The 24,801-nt window shown below is 51.1% G+C and overlaps 1 protein-coding gene across 5 annotated transcripts in view; it reads left to right on the top strand.

The window, feature by feature from the left end:
- Window positions 1-24,801, top strand: part of PLXNA1 (plexin A1) — a 327,351-nt gene that overhangs the window by 286,896 nt on the left and 15,654 nt on the right. For 4 of the 5 annotated variants that reach the window (XM_034777199.1, XM_034777200.1, XM_034777198.1 and 1 more), the window contains exons 23-30: window positions 4,362-4,428; window positions 11,757-11,903; window positions 13,232-13,391; window positions 14,402-14,523; window positions 15,226-15,322; window positions 16,006-16,196; window positions 18,223-18,392; window positions 21,946-22,158. In XM_034777199.1, coding sequence (XP_034633090.1) covers window positions 4,362-4,428; window positions 11,757-11,903; window positions 13,232-13,391; window positions 14,402-14,523; window positions 15,226-15,322; window positions 16,006-16,196; window positions 18,223-18,392; window positions 21,946-22,158 — 1,167 coding nt within the window. The remainder of the gene's footprint in view (window positions 1-4,361; window positions 4,429-11,756; window positions 11,904-13,231; window positions 13,392-14,401; window positions 14,524-15,225; window positions 15,323-16,005; window positions 16,197-18,222; window positions 18,393-21,945; window positions 22,159-24,801) is intronic. The other variant, XM_034777202.1, reaches the window with a different exon arrangement.

Raw genomic sequence — 24,801 nt, 5'->3', positions numbered from 1 at the left:
CTCCCTGCTTCCTTCCTCTTCCTAGAGCTCGCCTTTCCCACTGCCACGCTGTCCTCTCCCCGGCACCGCAGCGCCTGCCCCTCCCTGCTTCCTTCCTCTTCCTAGAGCTCGCCTTTCCCACTGCCACGCTGTCCTCTGCCCGGCACCGCAGCGCCTGCCCCTCCCTGCTTCCTTCCTCTTCCTAGAGCTCGCCTTTCCCACTGCCACGCTGTCCTCTGCCCAGCACCGTAGCACCTGCCCCCTCCCTCATTCCTTCCTCTTCCTAGAGCTCGTCTTTCCCACTGCTACGCTGTCCTCTGCCCGGCACCGCAGCGCCTGCCCCTCCCTGCTTCCTTCCTCTTCCTAGAGCTCGCCTTTCCCACTGCCACGCTGTCCTCTCCCCGGCACCGCAGCGCCTGCCCCTCCCTGCTTCCTTCCTCTTCCTAGAGCTCGCCTTTCCCACTGCCACGCTGTCCTCTGCCCAGCACCGCAGCGCCTGGCCCTCCCTGCTTCCTTCCTCTTCCTAGAGCTCGTCTTTCCCACTGCCACGCTGTCCTCTCCCCGGCACCGCAGCGCCTGCCTCTCCCTGCTTCCTTCCTTTTCCTAGAGCTTGTCTTTCCCACTGCCACGCTGTCCTCTGCCTGGCACCGCAGCGCCTGAGGGCTCCAGGAGAAGGGACTTGTGGAGTCAAGGACAGCCACAGAACCTTCTTCCTGGACTTGATGTGAGCCTTTGAGGAGGGTGGGGGTGGCCCAGAGAACATATTAGCCTGCCACCAGAAGAGATCAGGGGAGCTGGACAGTAATTCTTCACCCGCAGCCTGCCAGCCAAGCTGAAGGGGAGGTGTGTGCATGTATTCAGGTTTTCCAAGGTCTGCTGGCCTTTGCATGGATGTCTCTTAGGGGCTTGCTGCTCATTTAGGCATAGAGATCAATTTCCAAAGAGTGGAATTTTTCATCGGCAGTACCAGGATGGGAAGGTCCCAAAAGGGCTTCCACTAACCACCTCCTGTCTGTCTGTTTCTCTTTGGGTGACTGCTTCCCCTCCCTGTGCCACAGTTTTCCCATCTGTAAAATGGGGGTGACCCATACCTCCCGGGAGTGCTGTGCTCTTTAATGTCTGCCCTGAGTGCCTGAGATAGACGGTGCCTGGGAAGGACACAAGGACCAAGTTCTGGCCATTGACCTGGGGATGTGACCTTGTGCGTTTCCTTTCTCTGCACAGTCTCACCATTGTCCTCCTCCCCAGCACTCTGCTCGCACCGCCTTTCTCCTCCCCTCTCGCTACCGCGCTCCCATTTACACACAACAACTGGTTGCACTGAAATATTTAAGCCGGATGATCAGATCGTGTGTCACTTGGAGCATTGCAGAGCCGCCGCCAAGCAAAGCTCCAGAATCAAGCAAATCAATACCAGTAAAAGGAGAGTGAATGAGCCCTGGCTTGGGGAGCCCCCGGCAGCCGTCTCCTCCAAATCGTGGCAGCGGTCCAAGGCCAGCGAGGAAAGCAGGCCCAGCCCTCACTACCTCTGTCTCGGCTTGCACAGGTGCAGGAGGAGTTTGTGTTCTCAGAGGGCCTAAGCAGTGCGGAGGATTTAATGCAGCGAGTGTTGGATTTATTGAGGTGCATCAGAGGAGCTGTGAGGGACCCACAAGTGGAATAGCAGGGGGAACTGACAGGCAGGAGCAAGGGGTCCTGGCAGAGAGCAGCGCGGGGGTCAGGCCTCAGTAGCAAGGAGAGCTGCAGGGCAGGATTGAGGTGTACTGGCCATGGCTAGTCCTACTCTCATTTAATTGTTGTGTGGTTACGTTCAAGGAATGAACCGATTTCCACCCGTCCCCATGCCCTCACACGCACGCTCTTCCTCCTCCATCCTTTGTAGTCGGCTGCTGGTGGATCAGGGGGTGGGACCAAACATCAAGAGTAACAGGATTAACTTTAACCAGGCCGGGAGATGTGTTGTTTAGTTATTTTGCTGTTGTATAATCCCCTCTGACTGTTGCACCTGGCCACAGCGCAGATAAATACAAACGTCCGCTTGTAACCAGGACTGTGGAACAATCTCCCGAGGGAGGTGGTAGAAGCTAACTTGAAATGAACGGGAGGGGCTATTCTGGAACTCTCGTACAATCCGGAGGGCAGGGGAGGGATGCCTGTTAAACTTAATTTTCATTCTCTGGTTCCCTCTTTCCCATGATACCTTCTCCTTCTCACATGCAGAGCAGGCTGAGGTGGGGACAGGACTGACCAAAAGCAGATCAGATGAAATTAACACTAGGAAAGGTGATCTACTCCAAACAATCTGTGATCATTAATTGTTCCCTTCCCATCCTCCCCGTGTGGTGCTTCCTTTGTGTCACGGGGACGCGGCTCAAAGCCCGCATGGCTCCAAGCGTTGGTTTTTTTTGTTTTTTAAATAAAGGCTTTTTTCTGTGTTCCTCTTCGCTCCCCTGGTGCAGCGGGAAGGCAGTTACCTTCTCGAGGTCATTAGTGTGGCTTGTGCTTTTGTGAGCATCTGCATTCGAAAATAGCTGGTCTGATGATTAATGGATGGAGCAGAAGAAAAAGCATAACTAGAGAATTTCAATGGGAACTGTCTGGGTTTTTTCTTTTTAAGGAAGTGTGAGTGGCTTTTTAAAGAAATGAATGTGTTAAAGAGAATGTTGATCCTGGTGACAGTGCGAGGCCTCTCATGTGCAGGGACATGCACGTTGCAAGCAGACACTGTGCAAGTTTCCCCCATGCAGCCTGCCTGATTCACCTCAATCCAGGCCTGCATCATTCGCTGCTATTCCATTCCTGCCCTACCTCCACAGTTCGGCTGATCACTTCACTGCCAGCCTGTAGCACCCTCTCTTATTCCAGACCGAGGCTTCTCACACAGCTCTGTCAGTGCACTTCAATCCTGACCCACATCATCCCCTGCTATTCCGCTCCTGGGCCCCTTCACACAGATCCGTTGGTCCACCTCACACCTGACCTGCAGTCCCTACTATTCCAGTTCAGGCCCTCTGCTGTCCGGACATGGCTAGCAGTGCTGGGATTTTAGGTGGTTTTGTGATATTCCTGAAGGTGCATATAGGAAGCAATTTTGCACTCCCTGTCCCTGCTGTCCTCCAGTGTTTTTGCGCATGATGTGATCCAGATTTGAACTGAGCTTTCCAGAAGCACTTACAGACCTGCTGCACTCCCGAAGTTCGATAAGCATCACTTTATCTATCAGTCTCTGTGTTTCAGCGCCTTGCGGTGCCAGCAGTGACTGACAGCTCCATCAAAGTTTGCTCCAAACTCCTTCTCCATCACATTCACCTTGCCAGGAAACAGGCATGTGCCACACAAGGACCCAGGATCACCAGTCAGCCCATTTCCACTCCACTGGCAGGGAACCAATCATAGGGGATAAACCCCCCTGTTCCTGGTCGAGGATCCTTGCTCAGTGCTCCAGAGGAACATGGAAGACAGCCTGAGTTTCCAGTTGGTTCATGTGTAGGGTGCATCGCTTGTGCAGAATGGATGGGCTAATGTGTGAGCACCACTGTCCTTTACTGGCTGAAATCAGATCTGCTCAACCATGTGTCATAGGCCATGCATTGCTAGCAACTTATGGCGATTCTTCTTTAGCTCAAGTGGCAGGGGCCCGAGCTTCTGGAGCAGAAGGATCAGAGCTGTAACCCAGCTGTTGCTGAAGTTCTGCAAGACCTAGGTGTGCAGCATGGTGAAAAATATGGTGGTCTAGATGGCCATGGATTTATTATAATATTCATATCGGATGCCTCAAATGCTCTCCTCCCACTGAAGACATTAAGATGAACCCCAGTGGGTGAAATTTACAAGATCCACCTCAAGCTCCCCAGTTAAGGAGGATTGTAGAGGAAACTGACCGGCCCCAGAGTGGGACACCTGGAAAAATAGGCCAGAGATCTCATGTAGCTGTGGGTGGGAGGGGCTTAAGGGAGGGAATGTGTGGCAGCGTACAGCGGAGGCTTATTTGCATTGCTGCAAGGATCCCCTGGGGGCAGGAGCCTGCTGTCTTCTCCCTACTGAGGTGATGCTGACAGGGAATGGAGCCAGCTCTGCTTCTCCCTCTGGCTGGATTCCTGTGGTTGAGTCCTGCAGGTGAGCGGGCTCCCCTCTAATGAGCTCTCCCTGGGGCAGGCTGGGATTGACTCCCAAGGGGGCCATCTTTAGATTTTTGTCATGGCAACCCCCAGGACTCTTGCCGCCTCCTCCTGCCCCTTTGCTCTGAGTTTTCTGCCTTTCAGGACACGACCTGTAAAGCAAACGAGAAATAGGTAAAAGATCCGAGACCGAGGAGACTGCAGGAAAGATCGGAGACCTCCACTTCTCTGTTGTGACGCTCTTACTCTCTGCCTTCCCTACAGGACGGAGTCTGTGGCTGAGAAGATGCTGACGAATTGGTTCACGTTCCTCCTGTACAAGTTTTTAAAGGTAAGTGTGGAAGAGACCACTAGCCCCAGGGGCCAGGGCCTGGCCTCTTTCCCTGTGGGAACCATCTCTCTGCTCAGATGGGATGTCGTGTGTATGGGGTTCCCAGGTCTGCCACTGATTTGCTGTGTGACTGTGGGCATGTCGCTTCCCCACGTTGTGCCTCAGTTTCCCCCTCTTTCTGTAAAATGCAGCTAGTGATTCTGACTCACCTCCCCACAGGGCAGGGTCATGAGGCTAAATCCAATCCTGTCTAGCCTAACACAAAGGGCTGGTCTACACTGGGAACATTCATCTCTCAGGGGTGTGAAAAACCCACACTCCCGAGAGACGCAGCTATGCCGACCTTATCCCCGGTGTAGACAGTGCTAGGTCTCTGGAAGAATTCTTCCGTCAACCTAGCTACCGCCTCTCATGGTGGTGGATTAGGAGAACTCCTCCTGTTGGCATCGGTGGTGTCCGCACTGGAGTGGCACAGCTGTAGTGGTTTAAGTGTACACATACCCAAAGTGTTTTGAGCTCCCTGCATGGAAAGTGCTAGAGCAAGGCCCGGTGCTGTTGTCACCTGAATCCTGAGGGCCTTGCTCAGCCCAACCCCCACTTACGGGACTGGGAGTTTGCCAGAGTAATGCAGGAGCCAGGGTCCCAGGATTGGCCCCTCCCTGTTAAAGCTCTCGCTGTGGAAGCCAGCTGGAAGGCTCTGCAGCCCATTCGATGTAGAGCCTGTTCTGCTGCCCTGCTTTGCTTTTCTCTGTATCTTTTATAGCTAAGGCTGTTTAGCAGGGAAACGGCACCTTGCAGAGTCCCTCAGCTCCAGCCATTCACACCCCCCCCCAAAGCTGCCATCGTGCTGACTGAGGTGTTGGCGGTGTGGGGCAGGGACTCAAACAGCAGGAGCCAGGTAGACTCTGACCAACACAGGTGCTGCTCTCACGCCCACACCCTGTAGGCCCAGCATGGCAGATCAGCAATGCGGGAGCCGAATGGCCTCTCAGTAGGCTGTTCTCCCAAGCTGTTCGGGAGGTGTTAGTGCCTTTAGAAGGAGCCCCCTTCTTTCAGCCAGGCTCATGGCTTCTCCATACCCAGTTGGCACACAGCATCTGCGTTTCCTTCTCTGCCCTTGCAAACCCGGTGGCCACAATTCACCCCGGCGCAGCCCCACCCGCGGTAGCAAGCGGGGAAGCTGAAGTGGAAATGGGGTGGGAGCATTTTTACTGCTGGCTCACCTAATATTATTCAGCGGAGATAAAACCACCTGAGTGCTGTCTGCTCGACTGGCCCCACCGTTAGGGCTGCACCAGTGGCAAATTGCAGCGGCCAAGTTTGCTGGCTCAGTCATAGAAACAGTGGTCTGCTGCACGCTCCAGAAGGAAACAAGCTGGGTTAACGGTGCTGCCTGTTTGTCAGTCAGCAGAGCCACTTCCCCAGGACCTTGCCTGGTGTTTACTCAGCGAGTCCTGGTGGCACGGAGCCGTTTTTGTGCGATTTCATCCCTCATTAAGATAAAGAAAGTTTGAACCATTTCCAGGAGAGGAATGTGTGTGAGCAAGCGTCTGTGCGGACCTGGAGTGATCGCCAATGAGAGGTGATTTATAATATCACTTACATGCACTTGGCGTTGTGCCTCTGTCTAGGGATGGCCCATATCTATAAAAATATATCGGTACAGTGTCTGTCGCTTTCCCACGGCAGGAGAGGAGTGAGCTTTCGCCTTTAAAAACCCGCCATGTCCTCCTCACTCCGTGGGTTTGCATTTGCGCATCACCCTTTGCGTCGCAAGGGGTTTCAAAGGGCTTTATAAATGCAGGCAGCGAACGATCCATGCCTAGTGCCCCTCACCACACAGGGCCGGCTCCAGCATTTCTGCCGCCCCAAGCAAAAAAAAAAAAAAGCCGCGATCGGCGGCGGCAATTCAGGGGCACACCACCCCCGAATTGCCGCAGGTGCCGCCCCTCTCCCTTGGCTGCCCCAAGCACCTGCTTGTTAAGCTGGTGCCTGGAGCTGGCCCTGTCACCACAGCACGGGAGCCAGAGACACTGGGACAGACTCACACTTTGGGGAAAGTGGCAGGTGATCTCCGGGGGCCAGACCTTTGGAAATGATTTGCTCTTGTAAAATACAATTGAGTGCATCTGTGCAGCTGATTTGCTCGTGTAATTGTGAGTGTGCGTGCCGTTGCACTGCTTGGACATGCTAATGCCCAGCGATGCATCTAGCTGCTTCTTTGCTCATGAAGTAAGTGCCACTGTGTGAGCGAAGGGGGTTGCAAAGGCTCTCACGTTTCTGTGCATGTAACTGTGCGTATTCTAACGACGGGTTGCTGGCTGCGTGCGTGGGGCATACAGGAGCTGGTCTCGTTCAGATGAAACCCACAGAGTGAGCTACTGAGGTAGGCAAATTGTATTCCATATAGGGTGAAGGGCTCAACTAATCCTGCTGGGAGTTGAACGGGCAGTTCAGGGTCTGGCTGTTTCAGCCTCCATGCTGAGCCGATGTCCTGTGTGTGCTTTGCCCTCCTTGCTGACACCTCGATACATTGTTGTCTGATTTGAAAGCTCCTCTGAGTCAATTCACTCACTGTCTGTCCTAGGGCATGACTCCCAGGAAGAAGTTAAGAGGAAAAGAGAGAGTTGGGGAGGGGCCAGGAACATCTCCTCTGTATGGAGATGTTTGGCAGCGGGAGCGGATGCAATCTCCCAGGTCTAAAGAACAGTGAAAAGAAGGATTATTTAGGGCAGTACCGGGGGGCATAATTAAGGAAAATGTGCGCAGATTACCAGGACAAACTTGCTGGCAGTGAGATCTGTTAGGCTGAGAGATAGTCACCCAGGAGAAGCGGTGGAAGTCTCATTGCTTGCTTGGGACACCTAAAATTAGCCTGGACAAAACCCTAGAAGATGTGTCTGATAGGGACTGCTCCGGCCTTAATCTCAGGGAGATGGAATGGGTGGGACCCGCGGCTAGAGCCATGTAATTCCTGTGATTCTGTGAGGTGAGGCTTGCAGGTGGCAGGGAGAGAAAACCCCAGAGGTGGATGGAACAGGTATTGCAGCAGATAGTTCGCCAGTAGGGAAACATATGCCTTGCACCAAGTAGTGGTAATTGCGCATGTAAATTAGGCATGCGGCGGGGCTAGCCGTTTTGTGTGCACAGCTGCTAGGACACTTCTCAGAAACAACTGCCCTGGAAGGACCCTGATGCCCTTTTTGTTTGAGCAGGGGTTGAACCGGTGTCTTCAGCTGATGTGAGCTGCTGATCTGGTGCAAAGCCATAGACGGCAGGACCTCTTGTCTCTGGCTTTCCCCCAAGAAGAGCTTCCAGGAGCACGTATGACCAGTGACAGCAGGAGTGCAGTGAGCAGGATGCAATTTGTACACTCGCTGGCAGACGCATTTGCCCCCCATGCCTGCGTGCATTGTGCCCACAGTCTAGCAGGGTGGATGCACCCCCTGGGAACTCCCATGGTGGCTAGCACCTAGAGATGCGGCTTCACAGAGCGATCTGGCAGCATGTGACTCAGATGAGCAAAGCAAGCTGGCCAGTCCTCATACACAACTGGGAAATTGCGTGTTGTTTCTCACAGTGCAGTGCAGGTGTCTAGCTCCACCCAGTGTAAGAATTAAACCGGTTCTAGGATAGGATCCCAGAGCTCCTCTCTCCTCCTGCTTAGGTGTCTCCTGGCCCTGCCTCTTGAGGAGGAAATGGGGACAGGCGGCAGCAGTAGAATCAGCAAGGCCTGGTGCTTTCATAGGGCCCTGCAGCAACATTCATCAGACTCTTAATGAGATACCTCAGGGGAAGGCAGAAGGGAAAAAAATAGAGATGAGCATTGAAAAATGCACGGTATTAGGTGCCTGATGAGCTAAATCTCGTCAGTAAGACACTGTGAGCATTTGCTGGTTTGGCTCAGACTGCCTAGGGCCTATTCCCCCGCCCCCCCCTCCCCCCATGCAAATGTATGCGCCATACAAACATTCCCTTACACGCCTCCTTCCTGCAGCTTGTCTTGCTCCTGCGAGGGAACTTCTCCAGGAGCATTTTCCTTTGTAACTTTTTCACAGACACACTAAGAGCTGGCAGTGGTGCAGCTCAAAGCTTGGGCAGAATTGCATTCTAGAGCCAGGCTGCCCTCTGTGCTGTCGGGGCGGCACATCATTGGGTACGTTTCAGAGAGGAGATCCCACACTGGGGTGTCCCTGGGCCCCTCTTTTATTTTGCTTTCTGTAGCAATCTGGAATTGTAGGGAGCTCCTAAGGGAACCATCTGGTCAAGGTCAAAACCCCCCCACCAGTTTCTGGCTAGCATCCCTCTCTCCGACCTGGTTGGGAGGAGGTGAAAAGTGGTGGCAATGCTTTCCTCCATTCAGGATAGTGTAACCATATAGGTGGCCTGTCTCAGGTCTGTCCCTCGGGATGCTTTGCAGGGTTCCGCTGACATTGAGAATGGGATCTGCTGCAAACAGCTGATTGCTGGCTCTCTTGGGCACTGGCTCCAGATCACTGGTCGCTATCTCACAGCAGTGGGAGTGCATTGTGGATTCCTTTCAGATCACCCCGGGGGTCATGCACTCCAGCTCCACAGTAAGATGGCAACCAGTCTGGGCGCTGTCTGTCATCTTTGCTTCTGCTTGGAATGGACCAGAGAGTTAGTCAGAAAGAGTAATGGGAAGGGGAGAACTGTCTGGCATAGGGCCATTGGTAATAGGCCACAGAGCCTTTCACCTCTTATATTTGATTGTGGCAGGGAGAGACCAAAAATCATTCCCATCTAATGGCCCATCTAATGGTGACCTGTGTGAAATGATCAGGTGGTGTCAGTCCAGCTGCAAGAGAACAGGGGTCTGCAGTGTGGAAAACCCACCATGATTGGCACTAATTGCTTCCCCTTGCTGGAGAGCTCGGCAGAGAAGCCAAGGATTGAATGGACTATAGGGACATACCTGTCATTTTTAGAGGGGGTCTCTGCAGGCCTAGGTGGAGGAAGCTCGTACTGCAGTTGCCTGGGCTGTACTGCTTCCTCTAGGCTGACAACCTGTCACCGTTCCAGAGTGCTAAACTTGCTTTAAAGGATCAAATTGGTTAATTAGTTAATGTCTCTCCACCCCTTTGCATACAGAAAGCCCCGCATTCCACATTCATTTTCTTTCAAAAGGGGGATCTTCAGAGCCTCACTGGGCTGGAAAACGAAATGGGTCAGTGCTCAGGGGTGACATTTTTAAAAAGCAATCTGCTATGGCAGCGGGTTCCTGTAGAGAGTGGGGCCGGACTGCTGGCGAGAGGGAGAAAACTGCGTGTTGAGAATGGAGCAGATAAACGAGATGTGACCATGAAGCCTGCTCCAATTTATTCTTCATCTGTGTCACTTTCCCCTGGCTGGGAGTTTTACAGGAGCTTTTATAAGCAATCAAAGGAAGTGACTCCCTTTCTTTACTCTCATGAAAGCAGGCAAAGAAAGTGAACTAGAAAGGCAGGCGCGTCTCCGCCGGCTGGAATGGAATTGCTGAGCGGGCTTGTTGGTTTACGGTCATTATTTTGCTTTTGCGTTACGAGGAAGCTATTAATAAACAGCACGGCACCCACACTGGGGCTCTTTCTCCCTCTCTCTCTCTTTTCCAAGCTGACTTAATGAAGCCAAGTTTGCAAATGAAACATAATTTCAAAGACAGGCGTGTTGTCGGAAGGTCTGGGGATGATGTATGCCTGTTCCTGCTCGTTAGCAGCTGTCTCTTTAATTACCACAGATGCTAACGAGATGCTAACAGCATATGGTGACAGGGAGAGCAGCCGCACTTTGCACCAAAGTACAATTTATTTGTAAGGTGGACGGGTTGGGGGGGCGGTGCTGGTTGGGTGGAAGCTGTTGGATTTTTTTCTTGCCCCTCCGCCCCTCTTCCTGTCCCTGTTTGGTTGGGGTAAAGCCTGCTTCTGGGAGGCACATGCAGTTCAGAGGGAAGGTTCAAGTTGTGGGGCACTGTGTTAGCAGTGTCATTGCTGTGGGACTTGGCTCTCTCGTTTCCCCCACTCCCACGTCCCTGCTCTCCCAGTCCCCCTTTCATCTCCTCACTACTTCCATTTGCCCTGACCCTGGTACATTTCCATCCCATCCCCCCTCACACTCCACCCCTCCCCTAGAACCCTTGGCGCGCGATGGTACCGTACCTATACCCTTGGCCTGGCCTTGTTTTTTTCAAGAATGTTGCAGTTTAATACATTTTCCATTGTGGCCCCTTTTCATGCATCACTGTCCTGTAGTAATGCTCATTTCCATTTGTCTCCCCCGCCCCTCTTTATGGGGCAGTGGTGGCTGAAGGGTTGCAGAGGAGTTGGGTAGCCCGTTGTTTGACAGTGAGGACATGCCCTGCTTCCTAAGCAGGCAACGTGGGTGGCCACGTGACTGGGTGAATTGAAGGAAACCCTATCACTCAGCCCAAGCCTCCACTGAGAAGCCAGCGGAAGAGGTTGTTGGTAGTGAGTTGGCCTCTTAATCATTCTGTCTCTTGAATCTGGCTGTGGGCCCCATTGCCATAATATCAGCGTTGCCTATTTATCCTTCTGCCCACCTGAGTCTGGCCTCTCAAAGGAAGCTAAGGGTGTAATCCTTGGTTCTCCCGCTTTGTAATCCTTGGGTGGGGTCCGTGATGCTACCCCTCCCTGCCCTCTTTGGCAGGGTGTCCAGTTCGTGGGTGGTTTCCTTTGGCCAGTTCAGGCCATCGATCATATTCCACAAGCTCAGAAAACCCAAGATGGCTGACAGAGCTCACCCAGATCAGATTTAGAGGGGTGCTCTGAGCACAGACTAGCTCTGCTGCTGACTCACTGTCTGACCTGGAGCTTAACCTCTCTGCCTGCATCTCCCCACCTGTAAAATGGGCTCACTCCTACCTGAGCAGGGTTCGGCAGAGAATGGCTGGAAAGCATTGTGGGAATGGGCTAGGCGTTATGATTGTAACTAAAAAATAAACTAGGGACTTGTGCAATGAAACAAACAGCAGCTGGTTCTGAGGGCGATAAAAGGAGGTAAATTGCCTCCATTTGCCCCAGCTGTTGAGATCACAGCACAGGTCATTTTTGTGCACACATAGGGCAGTATTTTATAGCTAATGCTCCCCAAAGCATTTGGCAACATAGCATGTTTGCTATTGGTAACAGAACTGCAGAAAGGTAGCCTGGGACTATCTTGGCAAGTGCTGGGGACAGTATTTATAAAGCCACACACTGGTGATTGAACATGGCAGACTCCTGCATTCTGCTTCTCCTTGCACTAGCTGAGGGCTTCCTTGAAGGGTTAGGGTTGGTGTCTGGTGGTTTCTCACCTCTCCCTTTACCCCACAGGAGTGTGCTGGAGAGCCTCTCTTTATGCTGTACTGTGCCATCAAACAGCAGATGGAAAAGGGACCCATTGACGCCATCACCGGAGAGGCCCGCTACTCGCTGAGCGAAGACAAGCTGATCCGGCAGCAGATTGACTACAAAATGCTGGTTAGTGCAAGCGGGAGCCTCGCCCAGGACTGGTTCTTGCCAGGACCCCTAGGTTCAGCTATTTAACGAGGTCTTTGAGGCGCCCAAGGTACTTTGCAGAGGGCAGTTCGTGTCTCATTTTTCTCTCTCTAGCATCCCTGGTAGTGCCTCTTACCCTGACCGCGTTGTTCTTCACGTGTCCTGGGCTGGGGAGGGTGGGTGAGGCAAGACAGGGCTCGCCATCACAGGAGAGCTGAGAGAGCTGAGCGCAGGTCAGCCCCCCTCTTGGATGGATGGATGCAGTGCATTGACACACCCTGGGGCCCTGACAGAGATGGAGGGGGAAGGAGATGCTATTGAGCGTAGCCCATTATGGTCAGGGGCTTGGACCAACCAGCCGATGGGTTTTCTGGGGTGGGATGAGGGTGTCCTTGCAAAGGACAGAGATGGCTGCAGGTATATATCTTCTTCCTTCTTTTCAGAGCCTGGAATTAGTTATTAGCTCTCACCTCCTCCCACCCCACCCACCTTGATTGCCTTGTCTGTCCAACCCCCTCTGGGTGATTCAGTAAAACCCTTCCCATAACTAAACCCAGTGCTGACTCCTCCCTGCTTATCTTCAGTTGGATTGCTTTGGAAGTGTGGGGGCGGGGCATTGGTCACCCTTCTATTGCCTATTATCCACAGAACATGCATTGAGCTCTTACCATTCATAGCTAAGGGCTTGTCTACATTTAAAACGCTCTAGTGGCACAGCTGGGCCACTGTAGCGCTTCAGTGTAGACAGGAGGGGTTCTCCTATTGGCATAGGAAATCCATCTTCCCCCACTCAGGAGCTTGGATTTTTCACACCTCTGCCTGATTTAGTTAATCCAGCCTCATTTTCTAGTGTAGGCCAGCCCTACGATTATGTAGGAGTAGTCTCTCTGAAGCACCATCTATTGCTTTGTCCCATCAAAACATCTGTGAAGTTGGAACTGCTGATTGTCCCATGTTGTGCTCTCCAGAAGGTGGGGACAGGGATTTCTCCTACTCCACCTTCTCTGGAATACGTCCAGGCGTGGGTGTGGCTCAGGATTGCACTGTTCTGTGGGTTTGTTCTAGTTTGCTGGCTGCGGGGATCCCCTTGTTGATATCTCTCTGCATTCCGGGGGTGAGGGGGTTAATTATATTCAGCTTTGGGGTCAGGGGAATGCTTCAGAGCTGCCACTCCTCAAAACTAACTGCCCCTGGATGTGGAGGCACAGCCAGTGGACAGCTGTGTGATCTGTGCCCCTGGCTATATGTTCCTGGCCAAAGGTGAGGTGCGTCCCATCACACAAGTCTCTCTGCTTCCCTGTGCTGCACAGACGCTGAACTGCGTGAACCCTGAGAATGAGAATGCCCCCGAGATTCCCGTCAAGGTTCTGAATTGCGACACCATCACACAGGTGAAGGAGAAGCTGCTAGATGCCGTCTACAAGGGCGTGCCCTACTCCCAGAGACCCAAGGCAGGAGACATGGACCTGGGTGAGATTAAGAGACAGAGGCATTTGCCATATGGGTAGGACAGAAGGAGCATCAATGTCAACTGGAAGATCTTGATGTGAGGGGCCTCAAGCTAGTCTGAGTGTTTCCATAGAAGGTGGAGGCAGAGCACCCAATGCAGGTGTCCTGTAGAACACATGGCCCAGAATGACCATTGCATTTGATCCTGTCTTAATCCACCACTGCGTAACAATGGGGAACGTGTATCCAGTAGCTACGGGCTAGCTGTTCAGTATGCAAGGTACACACAGCAGTGTGTGTGACGGAAACAGCTTGGTGTTAAATGCTCCACGCTGGCAAGCAGGAAACCTGACTGCAATTCCGAGGCCTGGACTCCTGTCCTCCAGGCTGCCCAAGACAGGCTGTGTAGCAGAGATTATGTTTTTGGACCCCCGAGAGGGTGGGAGAGCCACACATTTCCCAACAGCGACCCCGGGGAATGGTTTGAAAGGAGCATTGACTGGGGCTCCAAAGCAGGGGAGGAACCATTCAGTCCCTTTGGATGGGGTTCTGGTGCTAGTGGCTTTGACCTCAGAGCAACGGCTGCAAACTACGGAGGAATCGTCACAGTGACAACAAAGATGGGAGGAACCTGGGGAATAAAACTGTGCATTGTAACAACTGGAGGGCGGTGGGTTGGAGACATCTCTGGGTTGGTTTGTGATCTGCATTCCTGGCAGTGGGTTGAGATTAGAGCAGAGGAGACCAGAAATGGTGACCCATCCCATTCCCAGCCAGGGGCAGGAGGATGGAGAGTAGAGTAAAGTTACCTCAGTGATGCCGGACCCAAACTGATGCCCAGTTTCTTCACTTGGGTGCTTAGAAATGGCTTTTAAACAGCGACACGCCCAGTGCATTAGATACTCTTTAGAAGGAGCAGCTTCCTACCTGTTTGTGCCAGGGCTCCTTCTCTCTCCCTCTTCCCTTCCCCTTCGTTTTGTGTCCCATCTAGAGTGCCACTAACTCCCTGTCTTTCTCTTTCATTGGTGCAGAGTGGCGGCAGGGCAGGATGGCCCGAATCATTCTGCAGGATGAAGACGTGACCACAAAGATAGACAATGACTGGAAAAGGCTCAACACCCTCGCTCACTACCAGGTCCGGTCGCCCACCGGGGTAAACCACTAGGGTAGGGCAGTGGGCAGTTGCCAGCTGTCAAGGAACTTGGCCTAGCCTGGGTACCTGGAGGTTTAATGCTCTTCTCTAGCAGGTTGTAGGAACTGGGTTTGGCTGCTAGCCACATCCCTCACTTCTAGTGCTGCAGGGAGACCAGGCCAGCGGGCCTAATGGCCACTGCTCTGGGCTGGCATCTGGAGACTTAGGTTCACTACCCAGTGTTTTGATCTCTGGGGATGGCGGGTAACACCTGTGAGCCTCACAGAGTGGAGATGAAGCTGCTCATCTCCCTGCCCAGCAAACCCACCAGCGAGTGAGGGAACAGCATCTATTGGTTCTGATGAGCATCCCATTTAGTGCTTCCCAGATGGAGGGATAGGATTGCAGCCGGAGGCCTTCACGGTGTGTGTGTAACGGGATAGAAGATTGTTTCAGGGCTGCATCAAGGCTTTGAGGAACCCTCTCCTTTCCCAAGGGTCAGTGAAGGGCCAGATCAGGGACCCCTACTATCTTATCTGAATTTCAAGGCAGCTGTTGGGATTCCCATTGAAATCACTTAGATCCAAGGCCTTGCTACCCCCAGAGGCTTTGTTGTGTGGAGTCGGTGGAGAAGGGTGGTTCTGGTTTGCATTTCCCTTGCTGTGCAGAACCTTGCTGTGCATCTCCATGAGTCACATTCTGGTCACTCTGCTCTGCCTTTAGGTGACTGATGGCTCCTCTGTGGCACTGGTGCCCAAGCAGAACTCGGCATACAACATCTCCAACTCTTCCACCTTCACCAAGTCACTCAGCAGATATGGTGAGTGTGGAGGAAATCCCACAGCCTGCTCTCTGGAGCCAACAGGAACAGCCCTTCTGGATGAGCCAGGGATGGGAGTGTGTACGCAAAGCACAGAACAGAAAAGGAGGCAGACTACAGCATGCATGATGTATTGAAACAAGCACCACCAAACTTCCCAGCTCTCTTGTGCCCTCCCATTCGCTCTGGGCTCCATCCAAACAATGAGCACAGCCTCCGGTAACCACGTGTCCTTCTCCTTTATTGGTGCAACGTGGTACACGGTTGAAATGTACATCTGGGGCAAACAGGGAGCGCTGCTAAGGGATCTCCCTTCCTAGACAGCGAACACACAGGCTGCAAATTCAGATAGGCACAGGGACATCCGAGTCAAGGAAGGTTTGTGTAAGTGAATTTCAGGTGCACAAGAGGTGCTGCATTGGCAGCTTGTAGCCTGAAGTCCTTTGTGCACCCCAGAACAGGAACAGTACAAGAATCTGCAGAGCAACTTTGCTCACACTGTCCTGCCAGTGTGCCTCCACCCTGGTTGGAAGGGACCATTCTGTCTGCTAAGACTAAAGCAAGAGGCCAGATTGTGGGTGTGGTTGTTCTGTGGACACCTGTCTCCAGGCGAAGAGAAGGGAGGTAGAGGGCAAGCAGACAGGAGGGAAGGGAAGTTCCCATTATGTTTGGTTTTCCCACAGAGAGCATGCTCCGGACAGCCAGCAGCCCCGACAGTCTACGTTCACGGACCCCCATGATCACGCCCGACCTGGAGAGTGGTACCAAGCTTTGGCACCTAGTGAAGAATCATGACCACATGGACCAGCGGGAGGGAGACCGGGGCAGCAAGATGGTGTCCGAGATCTATCTGACCCGTCTGTTGGCCACCAAGGTACAGCACCGGGAAGCAAGGATGCCTGGTTGCATTCAAAGGGGGAGGTGAGGTTGGAGATGAGGGTGCTAACTGGGAACCATTCCTGGGGTCCCCTTGATTGTGCCAGCCAACCAGCTTCCTTGCCTGGTTACAGTACAGGTCAAATACAGACAATTCTAGCTAAATGCCTTCAATATCGCCTATGGCCAGGGAGCAGTCTGGAATCAGGTTCATGCAGCTACCGTGACCTACCCTTTCTCTGATCTCCCAGCAGCTTGGCCCCAGAAGTTTGTACCTCCCACTGTTACAGCTGCATCAAGCAGGATTCAAAATGTGCCCCATCTGTCCTGTTGCCTTTGAGTTCCACCAGGTGGCTCTGCCCCGCCCCTGTTGTCTCCATAGTCCACCACATAACCCTGACCTGCTATCTTCAGACTCAGCCCCCACCAGTGCTAAGCTCCACCGTAGGGCTCAACCTCCATTCCTGCTGTCTCTTCACCTAACCAAGCACTTGCAGCACTGATTACATCTGGCCAAGCAAATAGCTGCAAAGCCCAGTTTTGCTGCCAGGCTGTTGAAGAAGCAAAGCTTCCACCCATCCTGCAGTTGCTGCAAACACTGATTTCCCTAGTGCTCGTTGTTCGAGTGATGAGAGATGTTATCATTTTACCAGTTCTTTGCATTTGCAAAAGAGGGGCTGGGATAGCTTAGGACACAAATGCTCTAAATTCTGCCATTGCCACATGTACGGTCAATAGGAGAGGCAGACAAAATCCTACTGCTGTGCTTTGAGGGGAGGGACCCCCTGTTAATTGCAGGAGCTGAGATACACATGCTATACGGTATTCCTTCTCCTCCAAACCAAGCCCCACCATCAACTGTAGCAGTCGGCTATGGACTTTAACTCCTTCGCTACTGGTGACCTGCACTGCTGTTATATTTCCAGTGGCACTCTGTGGAGCTCAGTGGCATGGTAGAACAAACCTGGAACATTCAGAAGCAAATCAAATGTGTTCTGCCCACGACGAGCTAATGTAGTCAATAACACAGCAGGTGCATTCTATCTGGGATGGACCTGGTGCATTTGGCAGCAAATCAGAGACATCAGACTGTAATGTCTCGGGGGCAGGGACCGTGTCTTGTTTCTTTGTATAGTGCCTAGCACACTTTTGAGGTGCTCAGTGAAGAAATAATGATGATGTACTTCATACATTTGGCATCAGGGCAAGTACATCTTACCTGGGCATGCTCAAAACCTTCTGCAGCACAGCACCTGCTGTATGTCTGAGACTGACCTAGAGAGGAAGGGTAGGCTACAGCACTGAATCAGGACTCAGGAGATCCAGGTTCACTTAGCACTCATGTGTCTGTGTTCCCCATCTGTATAATGGGGATAATACTTCCCCAGCTCATAGGGGAGCTCAGGGTAAATTCATTAATGTTGGTGAAGGACTCAGACACCCTAATGGGAGTCACTTGGTCTATATGGTATTTTTCATTTGATTAGTTAACTCCAATAGTTCCTTTCAGTTGGGTTTCCAAGTCGAGTTCTGCTAACCAGGGGTTAAAAGCCACGACCACATCTATCTTTGGAATCCAGTAACCAAACAATACAGCGCCATAAAAAAATGAATCATCCAAATGGGTTTCCCTCATTATTCAGACAGGGCTGTGACCATGAAGGAGGGACTATGCCATGCTGTAAAGCAGCACAATATATTTATCTTTTGGGGTAGACACATAGTGGCTTGTGTTATGATGCCAGACAACATCCCAGAATCTCTGACGCAGGCTTGTGAGATCTTCTTGTCACCACAGTGTATTCTCCCCATTAAGGACCAGTGTGGTTCCACTGATTTCCTTGATACCTCCTTTGGCTTCGGGCCTCCTCCCCACAGCCCCGTCTCGGATGATAGACTGTTACTGGTGATAGCAGTGATGTTAATATCTGAAATGGATGGCTAGCCCCATTGCTTTCTCCTTTCTTCCAATGCATGACTTTCTGGGCAGTACTGAGCAGCCACTCCCCCTTTCTCATCTCCAGGGCACCTTGCAGAAGTTCGTCGATGACCTGTTTGAGACCATCTTCAGCACGGCACACCGCGGGAGCGCCCTGCCCCTGGCCATCAAGTACATGTTCGACTTTCTGGACGAACAAGCCGACAAACATCAGATCAACGATTATGACGTCAGGCACACCTGGAAGAGTAACTGGTAATTGGGCAGGTGCCGGGGGAGGGAGAGGTGTCAGCCGTTCCCATTTGTGCTATCACAGCTAATGAATGTCTCCAAGCTTCTGAGGTGAAATTTGGTTATGTCAACCTCAGCCAAGGCAGATTAACACTAAAAGTGACCTGGGTCAGCTGGAAACGTAGGGCCTACTTGTATACCAGTATTTCTTGGTGTGGGTGAGTCGCAGGCACATTCTGCTATAACAAGTAGTCCCAGCAATGCCACCCTTCCCATAAACATCATATCCTGAAGTACTAGGTGCTCCATGATTGAAGTATGGCTGGGCTGTGCAGTTAAATGTCCAGCTCACCTGGAGATTGATGGGATGTGGGCTCCTAGCTCCCTAGGCACCTTTGCAAACCCTAGGCTATATTTTCGTACCACCCGTCCTACCAGTGTTTGTGATGTGCACTCCAGCCTGCCACATAGCCAAGCATGTCGTAATGAAGATAGTGTAATACCACACACACATCGTCCCTAGCCAAGCCTGAAGAACCGACCCAGCAGGCTTGCTAATCACTTCCAGGAAAGGGGGGCAGGTGCTGATGAGATCTCCATGAACAATGTGATGGGGCTAGCACTCCACCGGGTATAGGCTTCGCTTCTCCACAACTCCCCCCTCGCCCGGCATTCTTCTTTTCTGCTGCCTCGCTGATTTCATCTCTCTGATCTCCTTGCCGCTACTGGCAACGAGTACATACGTTCCCATGTCTGGCATTTGTTAAATGGCAGCCAAATTGCTTTTGTATAGTTCAGTAACTGTCGGCAATTAGCAGGGTAGGAAAAGAAACATTTTTAAATGGAGATATGAGAGTGCGGAAGCACTCGGAACTGATTTATAACTCTGCTTTCTATATTAAAGGAAGGAAGGAGTTGGTGGGGGGGCCCAGTTCCACAGGGCCTGGGATGCAGGCTCCTGCATACTAATGTTCACGCTTATCTCTGGGCGCTAATTCGATGTGTGGAGCTGATTTCTTGAGGCCGCTCCCTTCACGGATTGAAATATGTATGTGCATCCGGCACCCTCATTATAAGAGTCCCGGGGAGCCCAGATTTGGCATCTTAGACAAAAGCATTGTTGATGACATAGGGAAGCTTAGGAGGGGCTCTCAGGGGTTTTATACCAGGGATCGATCGCTGAGGACCTTCTAATGGGAGTTAGATGCTACTGAAAGGCGTGTGATATAAGGATAGAATAGAAGAGGGGCATGCATATGTGCTGTGAGCAAGCACGTGGTCTGTCACTAGCCAGGATTCCCCTCGCTTGCTGTGAGCCCATCTGATTCATAGATTTGCTATCTCAATATCTGATGTAGCCTACGTTTTCCTCAGATAATAAATGCCCTAGTGAGTCCCTTAAAGAGCCCAACAATTCTCCTCCCACATGAGCCTGTCTGGGACCTTTGTAAAGTTCCGCGAGGGGTTTTAGAAAGGATCAGCTGAGGGGGGAAGGAGATGTTGCACAATTTGGCATAAGCCATAGGGTCTGGGCATAAGCAATGGCTGTTCCATGGGAATGGAACCCGCTCCTATGGAATGGGAGCAGATAGCTGAGCCGGTCCTAGGAACCGAGGCAGTAGCAGTGTTCCGAGGGGTTAAACGGGACTCCTGAGGTTTTGATCAATGGGCTGTGGAAGCTTTGGTTTTCTGATAAGGTGGGATTTGGAGTTATGAGTGTGTGGGAGGAAAGGGGAGGGGAAGGACACCCAGAGGACTTGGAATGGAGATGACTCACTTGGGAGGTGGTAGTTGGACAGGAAAGAGAGGAAGAATACTGTGATGGCCTTCCTTTAGGATCCTTGAAGACCCCATTGTGGCTGTGGGCCAGCAGGGAACTATTCCAAAGCAAAGTCTCTCCCAGACCCCTATGCCATACAAAATCTTTAGGAGCCCCTGCAATGTTGGAGTTACTTCAGAGGGAATGCATTAAAAACACCATTCACTGATGTAAATTCCAGGCACACCCTCCCTAGGCCCTGGGTATGTGAGGTTTGTAGATTGTCCTCCACCAGCACCCGTGCCCCAGATAGCTACAATAACCCAAGGGAGGGGAAAACTCCTAATGTAGAGTGAATGCCTACATCCATAGGAGGGGAGTACCTGGGAACCATCAGCGCCTCCTGTCATTGGCTTCCTCCTCTCCTGTGTGACTTGGCCTATGAGGAATACTAAAGTTGAGTCTACATGATGCTAGACCTTTGCTGGCCCCCATCTTAGAATCACAGAAATGTAGGGCTGGAAGGGACCTTGAGAGGTCATCAATAGAACCCTGCATGGATACAAAATTTGTATCCGCATCCGATCCGCAAACATGGCCCGTGGATGTAAGGTCTGTGGATATCCACAGATTTGCAGGGCTCTAGTCATCAAGTCCAGCCCCCTATGCTGAGGCAGGCCAAGTATACCTAGGCCATCCCTGACTGGTTTTTGTCTAACCCTTTCTTAAAAACCTACAATGAAAGGGGTTCCACAACCTCCCTTGGAAGCCTACCTCAGAGCTTCATTACCTTTATAGCTAGAACATTTTGCCTAATATCTAATTTACATCTCCCTTGCTGCAGATTAAACCCATTACTACTTGTCCTGTGTTCAGTGGACATGGAGAACAATTGATCCCCATCCTCTTTATAACAGCCCTCAACATATTTTTGAAGAGTGTTTTCAGGTCCCCCCTCAATCTTTTCCCAAGACTAAACATGTCCAGTTTTTTAACCTTTCCTCATAGGTCAGGTTTTCTAAACCTTTTATCATTTTTGTTGCTCCCTCCAATTTGTCGACATCTTTTGTAAAGGGTGGTGCCCAAAACTGGACATAGTGCACCAGCTGAGGCCTCACCTGTGCCAAATAGAACGGGACAGTTCCCTCCCGTGTCTTCCATACAACACTTCAGATCGACATCCTCATGTTACAAGCACGTGGTCATAGCTGTGTCCTGTTTGTGTGGTGCTGCATCTGTTTAGTAATGCCTGGGCTTTTATGAGGGGTAGGGCATTGCAATTCCTGGTTCCATGCCCACAAACCCCACTGGGGTGTAGTGTCTATGACCAAAGCTGTGTGGTGAAGTGGCAGCTTCAGGATAGGAGCTGATTTATTCCTAACCAGCACCACTACTGGATCAGACAGAGGCAGGCTGTAGTGATTAGGGAATCTTTCCTAGCACCTACAACCGTCATTTGACAGCAAACTGATGCAGGGACCCCAAAGCATCCTCAAGTCCCGATCACCACTGCCCTCTTTGAAATTGCTGACAAGGTCGAGAAGTTCCTCCCCCGAGGCCTCTCTCTTACTGTGCCCAGTGGATAGAAATGACCATATTCAGGATAAGCTTGAGGGTGTGATAGCCCAGGTGTCCAGGATGCCATTGGGGCGGTAGGTGAATGAATGTTTTCCCCAAATTGCTTATCTTTTTGTGGGGTTGGGGGAGAAGACTGCCAAATTCAGGCTTGAATCTGCCAAATTCAGGAAGCTGTCTGCACTAGCTCCTGTCTGGGGCCTTGTTTCCTGCAGTGACCATCTCTGTTCTTTCTTTCCTCAGTCTACCTCTGCGTTTTTGGGTGAATGTGATTAAGAACCCCCAGTTTGTGTTTGACATTCACAAGAACAGTATTACTGATGCTTGCCTATCCGTGGTGGCTCAGACATTCATGGACTCCTGCTCAACTTCTGAGCACAAGCTAGGGAAAGACTCTCCCTCCAACAAACTACTGTATGCCAAGGACATCCCCAACTATAAGAGCTGGGTAGAAAGGTGAGTGACCTCAGCATTGCTTCCTCCATGCTGTATATACATTATGTCTGCAATATGCGTATGGGGAAATTACAGACCTCATAGTCCTTATTGTGCATGGACTTGATTAATGCAGTGATCCTTCTAGGTTGTTGTTCATCCTTTGAGTTCGAAGATGACCATGACATCATTGATTGGTTTGGTTTCTGTGAGCACGTGAGTGGCTGATCAGGCCAATTTGAGCTTTCAACTGTCTCTGGCACACTGAACAAGAGATACCACTATGGGTTACTTGATTAATCTTATCTTCATCCATTTCCTCAGACAGCCCACGTGAAAGTGGTTCAGCTTTATAACGTGATATCTGTACACTGTCCAGGTTTCGCAGGCATACGTCAAAGTTGGCAACATGATGGCTTTGTAGATCTTCAGTTTTGTTTGGTGCCTAATGCCTCTGCACTCGGACACATTTGCACAGTGTCTGCCAATGGCCATGCTTGCTTTGGCAGTTCTGGCATTGGTTTCATCGTTGATGTGAACTGCATGTGAGAGTGTACTGCCGAGGTAGGCGAACTTGTCCACTGCCTGCAGGGTTTGGCCATTCACTGTGATAGCAGGCTCTACCTAAGGCTTTCTTGGTGCAGGCTGGTACATCGCTTTTGTCTTCTTGATGTTGATTGTGAGACCAAAATTGTCAGAAGGTGAAGAGAAATAGTCCATACTCTGCTACATGTCAGACGGAGATTTGGAATTCAGGGAACAGTCATCAGCAAACAGAAGGTCATTAAGAGTCACTTTCTGTGTCTTCATCTTTGCCTGTAGCCTCAGCAGATTGAAAAGCTTGCCATCAGTCTGGTATCTGATGCCAATCCTGGTGTCACAGTCATGAAAGGCATCTGTAAGCATGACAGAGAACATCATACTGAAGAGGGCTTGGTTAATGCGGTGATTTTTCTATAGATAATCCTCCACAGGTGGATGGCAGAAGAGTCTCACTAACTATCTGTTGGAAGGTGGTCTTCTAGGAAGTGGAAAGTTCAGGAGGTCAGGGGCATCTGCCTGCTAATGGAGCCCCTTAGTGCCTTGTTTTGGGGTTGACATTTGGAGGCAGCCATTTATGATTGTTTATAGGGGAGCTGGGAGTGATGTCTGTCTTGAGATTGCCTAACATTTTCTATTGTAAGAGATTCTTGTGATCTTTGTCAAAAGCTCTAATCTCTGTTGTTTGCAGCAGGCCTTTGAAATTCATCAAGAAGAAAGCCCTTGGGCTAGAGAAGTGCCTCTTCTTTGTTCCATGAAAATCCATTCAGGTTTTGCTGAGAAACAAAGTGTTGAAAATTGCCATTTCTCTTCTCTCATGTCTGCTCCTCAGGAAAAGTTTGGGAGCCTTCTAAAATAATAGTTGAACATGAACATTCTAAGGCAGAGCCCAGGCTACTGTCAAAGCAGCAGCAGCTGTTGCCACTACACTGGGGATTCCCAGGTGCTGCCAGAGCAGCTATAGCGGGGATGAGGGGGGAGAACCAGGCCAGGACCCCCTGAACTATCCTTCAACCCAGCACCTTGCTCAGTCGCCCATCCCCCATTCTGGGATAATAGCCTTCTGCTGTCATTAGCTGGTGTAGCAGGTCCTGTGACTCAAGTGGTAGATGGCTGTGCTGCAATGCTGACATTTCCTGGTTCAAACCCTGCTTGTGATGTATGGTTGGGTGTGGTAACAGTCAAACATAATCGTTTTTTTTAACCTTTGTCTTTTTAAAGAAAATCTAGGAAATTACATTCAAAAAATACATAAAGTTATTTAGGGTGCAAAGCTGAACACTCGAAAGTTAGGAAATGCCAGATTTAAAGTTGCCTGTGCAGCCTTAATTCTGCCTTCTTGTGCGTATGTATAATGCTAGTCTTTAACTACATGATCACGTTCCGTTTTCCCCACAGGACCCCTGTGTCATTCAGTGCACAGGATGGCCGCACAAAGCGCCAAATTAAAGTTGCACGGGCAACCATACATCTGGCATTACCTAACTTTTGACTGCTTGATTTTGCCTTTTAAATAATGTTCTTGTAATGTTTTTCCCAATTAAATATTTATATTGGGGGGAGGGATAGCTCAGTGGTTTGAGTATTGGCCTGCTAAACCCAGGGTTGTGAGTTCAATCCTTGAGGGGGCCATTTAGGGATCTGGGGCATAATCAGTACTTGGTCCTGCTAGTGAAGGCAGGGGGCTGGACTCGATGACCTTTCAAGGTCCCTTCCAGTTCTAGGAGATAGGACATCTCCATTAATTTATAACTCCATAGGGGCATGCATGGTGTGCTTTGCAGCAAATTAAAAGACAAGGTTCCTGCCCTGAGGATCTTAGAACCTCAATTTGACTGAAAACACAAGAAAAATGTCAGCAGGCCGCAAGCAGGTCAGAAGAGGGCAGGACTGCCCTGTGGGGAGTAGGTTCTCCTCTCTGGGCTAAGAGGTTGGATTTCCCACCTCTCATCTGTGGTGGGGCTTTGCTGTGTAACTGCAGTTTTTTTCTTTGGAGGATTATCACTGCAAAGCTTTGCAGAAGGAAGGGTTTGAATGAAGGGAGGATGATTGACTGAACCTGGCAGTCCCAATGGAAGATCTGTCTGTTACGTCCATCATCATGATACCCAGGCAAAAAAAGGG

This window comes from Trachemys scripta, chromosome 7 (assembly GCF_013100865.1).
Source record: "Trachemys scripta elegans isolate TJP31775 chromosome 7, CAS_Tse_1.0, whole genome shotgun sequence".
Classification (NCBI taxonomy): Eukaryota; Metazoa; Chordata; order Testudines; family Emydidae; genus Trachemys; species Trachemys scripta.
Note: the sequence above shows the minus strand (reverse complement) of the source record. Positions and strands in the feature narration are given on the sequence as shown.